This window comes from Poecilia formosa, unplaced genomic scaffold (genome assembly GCF_000485575.1).
Source record: "Poecilia formosa unplaced genomic scaffold, Poecilia_formosa-5.1.2 Scaffold359, whole genome shotgun sequence".
In the NCBI taxonomy this organism is placed as follows: Eukaryota; Metazoa; Chordata; class Actinopteri; order Cyprinodontiformes; family Poeciliidae; genus Poecilia; species Poecilia formosa.
Genome location: NW_006800298.1, coordinates 346,686 through 361,790, shown reverse-complemented (window position 1 = coordinate 361,790; position 15,105 = coordinate 346,686). Strand labels below are relative to the sequence as shown.

At 33.9% G+C, this 15,105-nt stretch overlaps 2 protein-coding genes and 2 long non-coding RNA genes across 4 annotated transcripts in view; 1 reads left to right on the top strand and 3 right to left on the bottom strand.

Moving 5' to 3' along the window:
- The window catches only part of LOC103153687 (asialoglycoprotein receptor 1-like), a 13,349-nt gene extending 10,248 nt beyond the window's left edge, over window positions 1-3,101 (bottom strand). Inside the window, exons 1-4 of the mRNA XM_007574699.2 lie at window positions 2,965-3,101; window positions 1,814-1,864; window positions 1,655-1,723; window positions 882-995 (exon numbers count right to left, since the gene is read on the bottom strand). Coding sequence (XP_007574761.1) covers window positions 882-995; window positions 1,655-1,723; window positions 1,814-1,864; window positions 2,965-3,031 — 301 coding nt within the window. The 5' untranslated portion in view covers window positions 3,032-3,101. The remainder of the gene's footprint in view (window positions 1-881; window positions 996-1,654; window positions 1,724-1,813; window positions 1,865-2,964) is intronic.
- The window catches only part of LOC107833296 (uncharacterized), a 25,897-nt gene that overhangs the window by 9,280 nt on the left and 1,512 nt on the right, over window positions 1-15,105 (top strand). The window contains exon 2 of the long non-coding RNA XR_001659013.1: window positions 377-439. This is a non-coding gene — a long non-coding RNA (uncharacterized LOC107833296). The remainder of the gene's footprint in view (window positions 1-376; window positions 440-15,105) is intronic.
- On the bottom strand, window positions 4,212-8,253 carry LOC103153685 (C-type lectin domain family 2 member B-like). The gene is given in 3 exon segments (XM_016662093.1): window positions 4,212-4,844; window positions 7,412-7,530; window positions 7,643-8,253. Coding segments are annotated over 3 exon segments (783 nt in total). The 5' UTR covers window positions 8,177-8,253; the 3' UTR covers window positions 4,212-4,714.
- On the bottom strand, window positions 8,518-13,701 carry LOC103153684 (uncharacterized). The gene is made up of 3 exons (XR_001659012.1): window positions 13,562-13,701; window positions 11,085-11,159; window positions 8,518-8,648 (listed from the first exon to the last, which is right to left on the bottom strand). It is a non-coding gene; the product is annotated as an uncharacterized LOC103153684 (long non-coding RNA).

The following is a 15,105-nucleotide window of genomic DNA, read 5'->3' as shown; positions in this document are numbered from 1 at the left end:
TCAGATCTGAATTCATTCTTCTGCAGTCTTCTCGTGCTTCTTCCCAGGTTCTCTGATTAGGGGGTTGATAGTTATATGCATAACAGCTGGTCATGTGATCATTCCAGCCTTTCTGGCAAGAAGTGCAATTTCTCCCTGAAATAAAAGTGTTCAAAAAAAATAAACGTGACACCATAATGTTATTAGTTAGTTTTGAAAATAATATTGTAGTTTAACATAAACTGTTTGTCTAAAATATGAACATACCACTATTATTTTTAGGACAGTATTGATCAATGCTCCACTGAGCTCGACTGACATTGAGCCCATTCCAGGTTTCTATTATTTCTGTGAGGTTTTTCCTTTGATCCTTCAGCTTCTCATTAAGCGACGTCAGGTTGTGGTTCTCTGCAGTCAGCATGGTGATGTTGTTTTTTAAAGCCATAGAAACCAAAGTCAGGTTGTCATTGTCTGAACTGAGTTTGCTGTTGAGGTCAGTCAGGTTTCGGATTTCCTCCTTTTGGGTTGATATCAGCTGGTTCAACTCACTTGCAGTGCTCTCACAAGCTGTTGTAACTAAAAAATGAAAAAATGCTTCATAAAAAATTATGTTAGATTTGAATTTTGCTTTCTACTAAGTTTCAAGATAAACAACCTTTTAAAAAAGATAAAAATGATGTATCTATCATCATATAAAGGTGAAAATCTTTAGAGGTAAGACCCTCTTCTTTGAGTTATTAGCTAATCTGAACCAATAATCCAACTAGCTGAAATAAACAATCCAGCACCATTACAATATGTTGTTCAAGATTGATCTCTTTTATACACTAACAAAGTTATAAGAGAGACCATATCAAATGTACAGAAGTTACATTCATGGCTTTTTAGTTCTGTATACTTACAATAAACACAGACTCCAATGACACTCAGTACCAAAATGACACACAGAGTCCCAAAGCAGAAACACAGCTGCTGATAGCGGCGACATCTTTCTGCTGCCTTGTCTGGCAGAAGTCCTACAGAGATTAAAACAACAAAGATGAACTTTAAAATATAAACAGAAAGAAGCCTCTACTATCCTTTCTGTCTGTCTGTAGCTGGAGATAAAGTATTTTTACTATATTACAAAAAAAAAAAACAAACAAAAAAAACAAAAGCACTCTCTAATACTAATAAATAGCCTGCAATGACACTTAATCCAGTCAAGAGAACTCCAAAGCACATGGAGCTTTACATTCACCATTATGCCACAGCTGCCCTGGAGCTAAATGACAGGAGAAAGGCTGCCATAAAATCTGCAGGCAAAGCAGATGAAGTGTCTTGTCAAAGAAAATGACTGACATGAACAGAATGTAGGTTTGAAGCAACAACCCAAATGCCATAGTGTTGGATCATGATTGCTTTTAAATTTTCAGTTCAAAAAAGCATTAATATCCTGGAATATTATAGCTTAAAATTATTGTCATTAAGATTTTTTTTTTAATTATTTCAAAGAAATCTCTCAAAGTCAGCGTAAAAGGAGAACAATTTGTCCTCTCTTTTGAAACATCAAAAAAGACTTCAAATATTAGATAACCAGCATTTTACATGTTTCTACTTGATATTGACTTATCCTTAGAATTGAGGCAAATAATGACAACTTTAATATTATATATCTATTTTTTTATATTCTCACCGTTTGTGTCAGCAGTTTGCTGAACACTTTCATTCTGCTTCTCCACTTCAGCATCATCCACAACTTTAGCTGCAAAGGTTGAAATTTTAATTTGCTTTACTAGAACTTTCTAAGGTTTGTTATGGATAAACTTAAAAATCTTTACTATTTCATACTTACTCTCTTTATTCACCTTAACTTCGTCATACACAGTCTCATTCTCATTTTTACCTGAAAGATCAGCGAGTATTTAGTCAAACATATGTAACATACAGACATTATTTTATTCTCTTTACTTTTGATAACAAAGATGCCATTTTGTGTTTTAATAAATTAAGCTGTCAAAATGTATACTGCAACACAACTTAGGAAATGTAGATCATAGTTCCCTAAATACAAATGAAATGCAGAACTGGGCCATGAACTGTACTAGAAAGCAACACATTAAAAATGAACAGAACAACTAAAACACTTACTAATCAATATTATGTATAATATACTAATCAGTTTATTTCAAGATCAAAAACATTTTGGATAACTGTTCAAGAAATTAAAATTGAAGTGAAATTTGAATATATTAATAATTTTCTGGTTGTGGATGAGGGGATGTCTGAGCCATTTCTTTACCAAGATCAACATTTTGAAAGAAATAAAAAAAGCTGTTTTGTTTGATAAAAAATATTGTACTCTTAATTTATTGCTTACTGATATAACGCAATGAAATAGATACATTAGAACTACCTTTTATTTTGCCACAATGGGAAAATTCAGGAGTACTAGCAGAAGCAGGTCATAATAAACAGAAAAAAATAGGAATAACAGAATATACAGTCAGCAAAAATTAAAACCATAGAAGAAAACTATACAGTTTTACATAGTTACACAAAACTATAAATATATCATATTCAGATAAAAATAAATGTGCAACTGAACATTGGCATTTAAAAAAAGTACAATATGTGACTATGTGTGCGTAGATCCGAGTTTGTTGGGAGCCGTGATGCTCGGATTTATTTTAGCCAAAGTTCTTCTGTCTCTCACTTCATCTGGGTAACGAGGTCATGCTCAGGCTGAGCTAGTCTTCCTGATGAACATATCTAACCGCTTCATTTTAGCTGTAAATAAACTAACATATATACCTTTGGAGATGGATGAGTAAGCTAAGTTATCAATATAATTTGGGGGGATTTTACATTTTCAATAATAATCTCTATGACTTGTGAGCCCATTTGACTCATGTGACAAAAGGTCTGAACAGCCCTGGCATACGGAAAGACTGAATTAAACTGTTGGATAATATACTGAATTTAAGCAAAATCAGATGAACTTACCTTCTGATTGGGGCTGCTTCTTACTTTTGATGGCCACTGAAGCATAGCTCACCTCCTCCTCTGCCATATCTACAGCCTTAATGTTGATCTTGATCCGACTCGTAGACTGAATCAGAACTCAAAGTGAGAGGTAATAGGAAGTTGCTTCCTCTGTTGGTGTTTCTTTTTATTGTTCTTGATTTGCATACTTCTGCTTTTTTATTCAGATCAACTCCTAAACCAACAAGACTTTGACCAGCTTATCTGGGTCATTGGTTTCTTTGTTCCTCGCAAAGAATAATTCAGTAAGTGAACTGCAAAAACACAAAATCAAGCATTTTATTTTTGGGTCATATTTTAGTGCTATTGAAATAAGGCAAAAACAGCAACTGGTCACATGCATTAAAATGTTGTTTCTTGATGACAATGTCTGTAATGTATTATATGATAAATAATGACTGGTGCATTGTGAATTATTCACCTACAAATCTAATATAGCATTAAAAAATAAACACTGAAATATTAACGCATTTATAAAAGGTATTACAGTTAAAATGGTGGCAGTTGGAAGTTACAGAGCTTTGACGTTTATGTTGGATCAATCAATCCATCAGTGTTTCTTACTCAGTTGATGACAGTTTTTAACTTTTAGGTAAATTACAAAAAGAGTAAGGGTAGTGTCTAGTTTTCAGTGACTCATAAACATTTAGGGCCATGTTTAATTGTTGTTAGGCGTTGCATTGCTTTGAATATGTAAATCATGATTGGTGGACTCAGGACACAAAGTACGGGCCGCTTATCTAAGCAGAGGAGACATATAAGAAGACACTGCAACACATCATTCGTCCTTTTCCTCCGCTCATCCTAACCAGCCACTCTTTTGAATATTTCAGTTTGGTTGGTATGTTAGATTACTTTTGTTTATTTTTTTATTCATAAAGTTCACCCAAAAGTTACACATAGCTCATTTTTAGTGCTAAAATCCAATGTAAACTAAAATCTTGTAAATAAATCACTGTAAAATTGTACAACCGAGTGTTATGGCTGGTTGAGGTTTGACAATGATGCATGAAATTTATGTTGTGGTCTAGACAGACCATAATACCACAGTTTAGTATAGTGAGCTTCTTCTCAGGCTTGTGTGCTTTTTCTGTTTTCCATCTGTAACATTTTAAAGCTGCAGCAGTATAAAAAGGCAATAGTACGTCCTACAGAAAACTGCATCAATTCAAGGGAACATGATAACTGAAAGATTCACTTCCAAACTGTTTGCTTTAAAATGAAGAGATTTATTGTCATCTTTGTGGAATTCTTAATTAAAATCAGGCTCCACAAATGTTTGATAAGCTAAATGATAGGAAAAAATGGTAGAAAACAAAAGACAGACATTTTTTTATTCTCATTTTTGAAAATAACAATCGTGTTATCCTGTGTAACAAAATAACTTCTGTAATGGTTATATACACAAATTATCTTAACTATTGAAGAAAGATTCACAGGCAGTGGGAATCCTAAAATCATGCTGAAACCACTTAAAGTTCCTTCAAAAACCATCAGTAAAAACTTCAGGAACCGTAAAAGTCATTTTGTCTGACTTTTGAATCTGTTGATAAACTTTAAATTTACATCTTCAGACAAATCATCAGAAAAAAACATTTGAAACATGTAAAGCCTTTTAAAAATAGCTTATCAAAAAAACTAAACCAGAAAAATGCATAAGTCTTCAATAAGGTTTTCCAAACAGCCTGTCAAAAACCTGAACATTTCATGTTTAAACAGATAAAGCCTTCTTCTCACAGATCCAGGCGTTTTTTTCAGTACAGCTCACTGATGTCCATTCTCGGTTCTGGAGAGAAGTTACACATTGACCATCAGTGGCTTTCTGCTGCTGTATCCAGGCTCTAAGGAAAAAACATCAGTTAAATCAAGGCTGGTAGATTTGTTTTACACAAAGTTTAAGAAATAATGTGTCTCTCACTGATTGGTCAGATCACTTCCATCGAGCCATTTCCATTTCCCTCCTACAGCTCTGAGACCAATCCAGNATCTACATACACATTTTGTGTTGATTTTACATCGAATCAAAGTAAAAAAAAAATCTAAATTTACTCATGTAAATTTCAAATATTCATCTTTTTTAAAGCAATTTACTATGTGAAGTTATGTGAAGACCATTAGAAGAGAGTTCTATAGATGTGCACAACTGACACAGTGATTTTATGAGTGAACAATTAGTTTTAACAATTTCAGTTCTGTCCTGAAAAATGCACTGAGCAACTGAGAAAAAATGTAATATACGCCTACATTTAATAATATGGCAATGCATTTGAGAAAATGTTATCAGTCTTTTTCTGAATTACTTAAAATTATGGACATGGTGTTCCGAAATGACTCTGGCGCCAAACATTATTTGGCCAGACCAGAGTGAGGGACAGTCCCAGCCTGGCCTGATGAAAATTTTATGACTCCAACTTTGTTCAAGGACTCCTCAAAAAATGCATCAAAGAATCAAAGTAAAATGCCAGATGTGTTTTGATGAACTTGTTGGGTTCCAGGTTGTGGGGATTAGTTTGGTTTCCTTTTCAGTTCTTCGCTGCTCCACCAGAGGGAGCCATTGGATCACTCTGCTGGGGAGGGCGTGCCTGCAGGCTCTCAACTATCCACACCTATTTAATCAACATAAATAGAAGTACTTCATACTCCTTGTCTCTGTGTGATTTAACCATCCTAGTTTGAGTTATTGTAGTTGAGGGTAACGTCTTAACCACTATTCTACAATAACACAAATTCACAATTTCAATTAATCAATAATAGAAATTTTCTTATTTACAAAACAAACATACCTTGTGCCTCTATCAAGGGGCCGCTGATAACAGGATACTATCAAAAACTTTGTTGCAACTTGTCTTCCGTTCTTTCTGTTGTTAAGCTGCTGTTCTATGACATATATACAGTGGAAGCTCTTATCAAAATAAAAGCATAAAATCAAAAACCGGAAGTGAACCACATATTATCCAAAATAAAACTAAATAAATACAACAAATAAGGAGCTTAATTTGGGGTTATTTACAATCCAGCTCTTGATATTGGTTCTAAATAGACCCTGAATAGACATACAAGTCTTCTTTAAAATCCCAGGGGTTGATAATTTCTGCTTCTAACATCTGGTAATATGAGGTGTGACTTACATAGAGCTGCAATTAAACTGTAGAGAATATTCAACCAGGCCTGGAATTGTGATGTTTGATGAGTCAGTTTTGTCTTGAAAAATAATTACTTCAGTCTGAGTTTCTGAGCAGTCAGGGACAGGTCAAATGTCTCTGATCATTTAGCATTTAATGCTTCTTGTCTTTGTGTGCTTTATATCATCCAGGTAACAGATCACAGATCCATTTTCTGACAAAAATGCAAACTGACATTTTGACAGAAAATTAGAAGTTCTGAAAATGTGTGAATTCCACCCTAAAAGAAGAAAATCACATTTAAAAAACACAATCTTCAATTTTAAGATGATTGGTAGCTGTTTTTGAAATTTCACTTAGTATTTACATTAAAATGTGTAATAAGAACAAACCATTGTGACATTGACAGTAGGCTAGCCCTGGGAAGAAAAATAATAATAATAAAAAAACTATTTAAGTAGCATTTTTTTATCCAAATTCTAAAGAATAATAATAAGAATAACTCGGAAGCATTTTCTTTATCAAGAGCAAAATATGAAAAATATAACTTAAGGTCTAAGTTCAACCTCTGATGTAAAAATAACATCATAGATTTGAGTGTGGAGGAATTAATTAGGGAACTGATCATGTTGTTTACTCTTGATTAGAGGTTCAAAATCTGAAGTTTCAGGAAAAACTGAAAATGAGCTAATATAAACACAATAATTTATTGTATAAGAGAAAGCCATATTGATCATAGACAGTGTTTCATGTATCATATCTGTTTACATGAAAGTGAACATAATAATTATTCTCTTTACAGCCCAGGAACAATATCAGGCCTGGTGGAGCTTTAGTGAGCAGGTTACAAGAAAATATGAAGCAGGGACCTAAAATACTAACATAAGTTCAAAAAGGTGGCTCCATCAACTCTGTAACTTAAGATCTTACACTATAAAAATAACTACAGGCCAACATTATATTACATTTGCTTTTATTCATATTATAATTAATAATACATCTATAGCTTTCAGAAAGAAAATGTGAATTAAATTTTTATGTATTTTTTTCCAGGTTTTCCAAATAATCTTAACATTTCATGTTTAAACAGATAAAGCCTTCTTCTCACAGATCCAGCCGTTCTTGTCAGTACACCTCACTGATTTCCATTCTCGGTTCTGGAGAGAAGTTACACATTGACCATCAGTGGCTTTCTGCTGCTTTATCCAGACTCTAAGGAAAAACATCAGTTAGATCAGGGATGATAGATTTATTTTACTTGAAGCTTAAGAAATAATGTGTCTCACTGATTGGTCAGATCACTTCCATCCATCCATTTCCATTTCCCTCCTTCAGCTCTGAGACCAATCCAGAATCCTTTCATGTTACCCTCCTCATCCTTCCAGCTTTTGCTATCAACAAACACCTGTGGAGAATGAGATAAAAAAGATTATGCATGTCCTTCATTTCCATAACCAGCAGTTTGTGTTGAAAATATATGTGTAATTCATATAAACAGTTTCCTGCTCTGTCTTTACCTTTTCTTTTTCACTACCAACAACAGTCAGATCTGAACTCTTTCTTGTGCAGTTTTCTCGTGCTTCTTCCCAGGTTTTCTGATTCTTAGTTTCAGGATTATTAACTGCATAGCAGTTGGACTGAGAGTGAATCCAGCCTTTCTGACAAGAACTACAATTTCTCACTGAAACAACAGAGATCAGCTAATAAATATTTGAACTAGCCAGTATAATTATAATTAAGGCTAATTTTTTATCATAAGTAAATCTGAACATACCTTTATTTTCTTTGGGACAGTATTCATCAATGATCTGCAGAGCTTGACTGAGTTTCTGCTCCTTACAAGTTTTTATTTCTTCTGTGAGGGTTTTCATTTCTGTCTGCAAGTCGTGGTTTATCTCTTTAACCTGACTATTTTCTGCCATCAGGTTGTTTTGTTGTTGTGTCAGGTTTTGAACCTGGATGTCAAATTCTAAACTTTTGTTTTTGCAGCTTGTGAAGTTGAGAGTCAGGGCATTGAAATCAGAGTAGAGTTTGTTTTTGAGGTTTGTCATGTTGTAAATTTCATCTAGCAGGAAAGTTTGGTTGTCTTTTAGTTGTTGCAGCTCAGGTTTATCACTCTTGTCAAGAGATACAATTGCAAAATGTCAACATGTTACAAATAGTGATAATATTGAATAAATACATAGACGGGATATAAAAATATGTAGAGAACAAAACTGTATAACAAAATCAACAGAAAATTCTTTCAGTTTTAGTTAGTTTTTGATACATTCTAATTTCCATTTCCATATGACTTTAATTTACATTTTACATATTTTTCCATAATCTCCATGGAAGTAAACAACACAATGTTCTAATATCTTCCTGTCTTAGTCTTAAAAATGTTCTTTACATACTTACAGTAGACACTGACTCCAATGATGGCCATCACCAAAATCACACATAGACTCCCAAAACAACAAACCAACTTCTGATACCAGCGACATCGTTTTGCTTCTTTGTCTGATAAAGGTCCTGCAGAGACTAAACAGAAAATATACAACAGACATTTTTATTTGGGTGAAACTACAGCAAGATAAACCTGTTTTGATGTGTATTGTTTTCTATTGATACCTTTTCATTGTAAAATGTTACAAACATGATTGTCATCATTTAGTAAAGAAAGACGGTGGAGAAATACAGTTTTCTTTTTAGATAGTGAGTCTTAAGCCTATGAAGCAAACATAGTTTGCAGCTGAGAGGGACGGTGGCTTAACACTGGTTGGGAGTATTACAGGCAAAGTTGCCAAACTAAATTTAAACAGCTTATTCAAATAGGATGACATTCACACAGTAATAGAATATCCTAAAAATAATATATATGCAGCTGAGGACAGCTTTATACTTCTGAAGACAAAAGCACAATCCTCTAAAACTGAAGACATGGTGTAAACAATTGCTAGACTGTGAAATAAGTAAAAAAAAATAATTAAAAAAAACATACAAATTGGAGATCTGTTTATTAAAATAAAGGATATACAAGAATGATAGCTTGAAAGCTAAAAATTAAGGCATTGGGCAAGGTTTAAAAGTAGTTTTCTTTTTTCCAATACTTGTCTTATGCAAATATATAAAGACAAGTCCATCTTTGTGCATTTTACATCTTATTAACATGTTATTTTTGCAGTTCTTCATTTGAAACATTTAACCTACTATAAATAAATTCTGTTTAATCCTGACTCTGGTTTAAATTTTTTTTGCAGTAATGTTTGCTTGCATGCACTCGTTGTCCAGACATGGTTTTAATAATTTGTTACTGATTCATATATTTGATCAATCAAATTCTTGTAATCCAAATGAACACATAGTTGAAAGAGTGGGTAGGAAACAGCACATCATCTGGTTTATTCATTTTTCTAAAACATTTTAGATACATTTAGTCATTTGATTGTAGTTCAAATGACTAAATGTATCTGAAATGTTTTAGTTCAAACATGGTTCAACATGGCTGAAATTAATCTGTGTCGTAATTATGTGAATTTTCTTGGAATGAAACCATTTGATGAGTTTAATTATGTTTCAATACATACAATATAGAAGAAAAAGAACTGAATACATGATCTTTAAATAGTTCAGTATCAGAGAAGGGACCTGAAACATGTCATTCCATAAACGGGTACAGCAGTCAAACACCGAAAGTCATGTTCCAAGATGTTTTAGATTCCTTGAGTCGCGTTATGTTGCAGCAATCAGTAAGTATCATGCAGTGAGCTACATAAGTGGAGAGCAATCACTCAGCAAAATCCCAACTTGTATGAAGACTTTTTATTGAGGATTATAACAAGTCTGTTAAAACTTGTGACCAAAAGAATCCTATGCTTAGAGTACTCCTGATAACTGCAGACTGACGTACTAAATGTGGCAACACTGTTTACAGAACGATCCTAGATATCTGAATGCAGAAACTATGGAAGCCCATTTCCGCCATGAAAAAAAAAAAAAGATAAATAGGAAGTCATAATTTCAAAATCATAATTATGAGATTTAAAGTCATATCAACTTTAAAAGTCATAATTATGAGATTTAAAGTCATAATTTCGACTTTCAAAGTCACTGAAAGTCGAAATTATGACTTTGAAATTTCTTGTTGGTCTTTTTTTTCATGGCGGAAATGGGCTTCCATATGTGTCAGATGTTTGTAGACACGATTTGTTTGGTTTCTTCATTTTATTGTACAATAATTCTTCCTCTTTTTTTAGCTAAAAAAAATTACAGATCAAATGTCTGTATTTGTTTCACAATACATTCTTGAAAGCATTTACATTTATTGTTTAATGATCACATTTGCTTGGAAACGAAAGCATCTGTCAGTGTCTTTTCTTCCACCAGTATAACTTCAGACTGAGGAAAGTTAAAATACTAGCAAACTGACATAGAGCTGATTGTTATGTTTAAAATAAAATAAATAAATAAATAATGTTTTGGCTGATAATAAAGTATTCACACCCATCACATCACAAACCCCAGAGCATTGCAACACCTACTCACAGCTCTAGAAATGGGTGGATACACACTGTGGTTTTGGCAGTCAGATGCAATGCATTTAATAGATTAAGTAATGTTTAGATCAGGCCTAACAGCTTGGTAAATAACCCTTGTAAATTGGATTTCAGATCTGGCAGTTGAACTTCTTCCATATTTCATCTGTTCATGTGTTCACTCTGAGTTGTTATAGGTTAGCTCAGATGAGCTTCTAAATGTTGCGTAATGTCATGTTGGTTTGCTGTTGTTTGGGAAATAATAAAAAAGGGTTAGTTGCCAGTTTCCAGGGCAACAATAATCACTTCCTTTCTGATGAGAGTTCATCTGAACTGAAATTTGCAACATTTAAGGAATGTTAGCGATAACTGTGTGTGTTGTAGTTGAGTTGATGCACACAAGATTTTATTGTTGCATTTACTTATTTTATCATTTACTTACCCTTTGTGACAGTCGTTTCCTGAGCTGCTTGTCTTGGCTTCACATCATCATACACAACCTCTTCTTCTTTTTTAGCTGAAAAGGTTCAAATGTTTGTAACATAATTAATTTTCTAAATTAAATGAATTGTATAATATTTTGTTTGAACCTGAAAGCATATCTCTAGCCTGGGAGGCAAGTTAAAATATCAGCAAACTGACAGGGAGCTGATCTTTCATAAAAAAGGAAAATTGTCTCAGTAAATAAAGAGAAAAACAATCTGATGCTGCACTTTATCACGTGCAGCACACAGAGTGAGAAGTCTTTGACCTTTCCTCTTTGCACAGCCTCAGATCAGACATGTCCAGTTTACAGCTACACTGATACAGTTACATCCAGGTTTCATTTATCTGTATGGTTTGTTCCGCTCAGTAAGTGAAGCATTCACACCCGTCACATCACAAACCCCACAGAGTGCTGCAACAGCTACCTACAGCTGTAGAAATGGGTGGAAATGCACTGCAGTTTTGGGAGAGTCTGAGTCAGATCTTGAGCTTTCTGTGTTGCCAGGAATTGATAAAATTAAGCAAATTTCACAGTTACCACATTTTCTCCTGTGCAATAAGTTTACTGGACAGGCCACTGTGTTTGAAAAGCAAAAAAAAAAATCTGTTCTATAACCCATTTGAATACCGTATTTTCCAGACTATAGAGTGCACCATACTATAAGCCGCAGCTACACATTTAAAAATAAATTAATAAATAAACTGGAAACGTACATATGTAAGCTGCACCAGGCTATAAGCCATTCTTGGTTTTCCATAGGGACCCAGCAGAGGATTTATTAGGACACAGCCCTCCATCTCCAAAGCCGAACCATGGTTTCGTTCACGCCGAACTTACATGCAGCGGCTCTTTCCCTCCTGTACTGCCAGATTGATACTCCTCAACTTAAAAACTGCATCACGAGTTTGAATAAATTTATCCATCATGCCTGCTGCTAGCATGTGCTTGTTCTAAATGAAAATTAGCACTTTCTTTGATTTCCAATTTTGACTTCCAATTATTCACTTCCTCCTAAAGAGCCCCCTGGCGGTTGAAGAAAATACACAGAAATGCCACACCGGGCTATAAGCCGCATGGTTCAATGTGTAGGAAAAAAGTAGTGGCTTATGGTCCGAAAAATACCTTACATGGCTGATGTATTTCTTTTAAATGAACATCAGCCCTGTTTCTGTTTGGTGAATGACCAAAACCATGTTTGAGGTTTTGGTCACCTGTTTGGATATGTTTGACACCCAGGGGGGTCTTGGCTGCTCTCCTTTGCTCTCCTCTCTTTAGCTCACCTCTCAGGTTTTCTGTTGGATTTCGGCCTGAAAATTGAGATGATCATGGAGGAAAGCTGGTGTCAGGCGTGGTGAACCATCCTGTGTTGGTTAAATCATTTGATTTTTATAATTTTTTTAGGTGACAGATGTGATAAAGAACCATTTTCATTTAAAATATCTTGATATTCCAAATACTTAATTTTGCTGAGCTTTCTGTTGTCAGCTTGTTTCTTCAGAGATGAAAAAGGCAACTAAAGTAGTTCTAGTTAAAGCCCTGACAGTGTTTAACAATGTTCATCCATTTACATTTGACGTGATACAACAGAAAACATGCCTTCCAAGCAATGTTGACATGCAGACAGTTGCTAATGGTTTCTGTGTCGACACCCAAGATGCCTCACTTTGATTCAGTCGTCACTCAGTTTTGTTTGCCACAGTTTCTCTTACTTTACACTATTTCACAAAAGTTGTAAATATAGATAAGCTTAGGAAGAAAGTTATGCTTTTAATATTTCATTACTTTTGAGGATTAACACATGAATGTCAAGTTTATTTATCTTTCCCACTTTATGAGGAACGAGTCTCTGGGTCTCGTTATGTCTAAACACTAACGATCTTGTGCTGCCGTGTGGAGTTAATATTTTCATGTCCAGTTTTGTTTCACATTTTTCTCTTATTTATTTTCTGTTCTTCATGTTGCAGTTATTTTAACATGAAGTTCCAGTTACAATAACTGCAACTTTTTTGTTAGATGAGGATATTTTTTCATTCTTTTGTAGCATATATTACTTTATGTAAAAAAAGAAGGAAATAATCCAGTTACCATTTTATAAAAAAGTGTTTTCCTAATGGATAAACCAACACTAAAAGCTAACGTTTAATTACACTTTTTCAACCATAATCAGCGTCTAATATTTCCTTTTCAGTTAAACTTATTTTTAACACATTTTGTTAAAACATTAAATAGATTCTTAATTAAGTGTTAGAAACAATTACAATTTATTAAATAGTTTTATGTACAGAGTTCCTGGAGGAACATCTTAGCCAAATATTTACTTGATAATTTCTCAGTCAGCAACATTAATCAACTACACTCACAACAGATTTCATAACCATAAACAGCAACATGTTAGTCAGGGGATTATTAAAAAACATAAACACAAAACGCACCTCTTGCCGATCTCTTGTTTTTGAAAACAACAGAAGCATACTGGACTTCGTTGTCTGCCATCTCTTCAGTCTTTCTGTTAAAGTTTTTTGTTAGCAAATAATGTGCAAAAGAGCAGTATTTAGCACAAGTAAACATTTCCTGTCACTCAGAGCTCCCACAATTTTGAACTTCTGCTTTTTTTAAGTCATTTGCATTTGACTTATTGCATCATTTGCACTCATCTAGAAAACATTCATACCATAAAGAGAACTTCCTATATTAAGGAGAATAGTTCTTTCATTTCATTAATACAACAGAAATGTTCTCATACATTCATCACAAAACAAACTTGGTTTAGCATTCACTAATTCTATTACTTCACTCTCATGTTGAACTTTATGTATATCTAGTTTAAACACTACAAATGAACAAGTGTCAAGTAAGATAAACATATATTCACAATATACTTTAACTGGACCAAAAAAACCTCTGATAGTACATCAATCCAGCAAATAAAGAAACATTTGTGTTTAGCAGACTTTGTGTTTTTTTCTCCATTTTGTAAAAGCTTCAACATCAGACAAAGGTTGAAGCGGAACTGTTAATGAGAACAGAGTGCTGTCTTTCTACCTTTAAATGTACTATGCCTGCTTTTATGATGGGTTCAAAATCTTAACATCTTCTTATTGAGCAGATCAATGAGAAAACCTTATTGATCTGCTCCTCAGAAACTTCTCAGCAGTTTCTTGCTCCTCTGAAACTGAGAAGTTTCTGCTCCTCAGCAGGAACTTCTCTAAATAAGTCATTTTCTGTTGACACCACACAAAAGAACAGACAAGTTGAACTTAAAAGAGTGAGATACTAGATAATATCCAACTCATGATATGGGTTCTTAATGGACCCTGAGGAAACTTAAAACTCTTCTTAAAAAAACAGGAAGTTGATGATTTCTGCTTTTAACATAATTAGGTGTGTCGACCAGGAAGCTGCATCTCACCATTTGGATTTGTTGGACATATGTTTTTGCAATTCACAAATTTTTCCATAAGCTTTTCAAAACAGTTCTTTAACCTATAATAGAACCAGAGGCATTTCACAACTTTTCACTTTTAGCACACTTTGTATAAACTCAGCCTTTTTTCAAACAGGGTTAAAATAGGACTGGACAATAAATCAAAATCAAAATCTTTCAAAATTATATAGGCAAATCCTTCTTTTCACAGACCCATCCTTTCATTACAGCTCACTGATCTCCATTCTTGTTCCTGGACAGTAGTTGCACATTGACCATCAGTTTCAGGCATTATCCATGGTCTAAGAAAAAACATCAGTTAGATCAAGGCTGATTCATTTGTTTTACACAAAGTTTAATAAATAATGTCTCTCACTGATTGGTCAGATCACTTCCATCAATCCATTTCCATTTCTGCTTTTTCTTTTCATCCTGACTAAGTTCGGTCTTCAGGTTTTCTTTTTCTTGTGTCAGGTTTAGAACCCGGATGTTGAAATCTGAGCTGAGGTTTTTGTTGAAGTTTGTCAGGCAGTCCCCTTCCTCCAGGAAGAT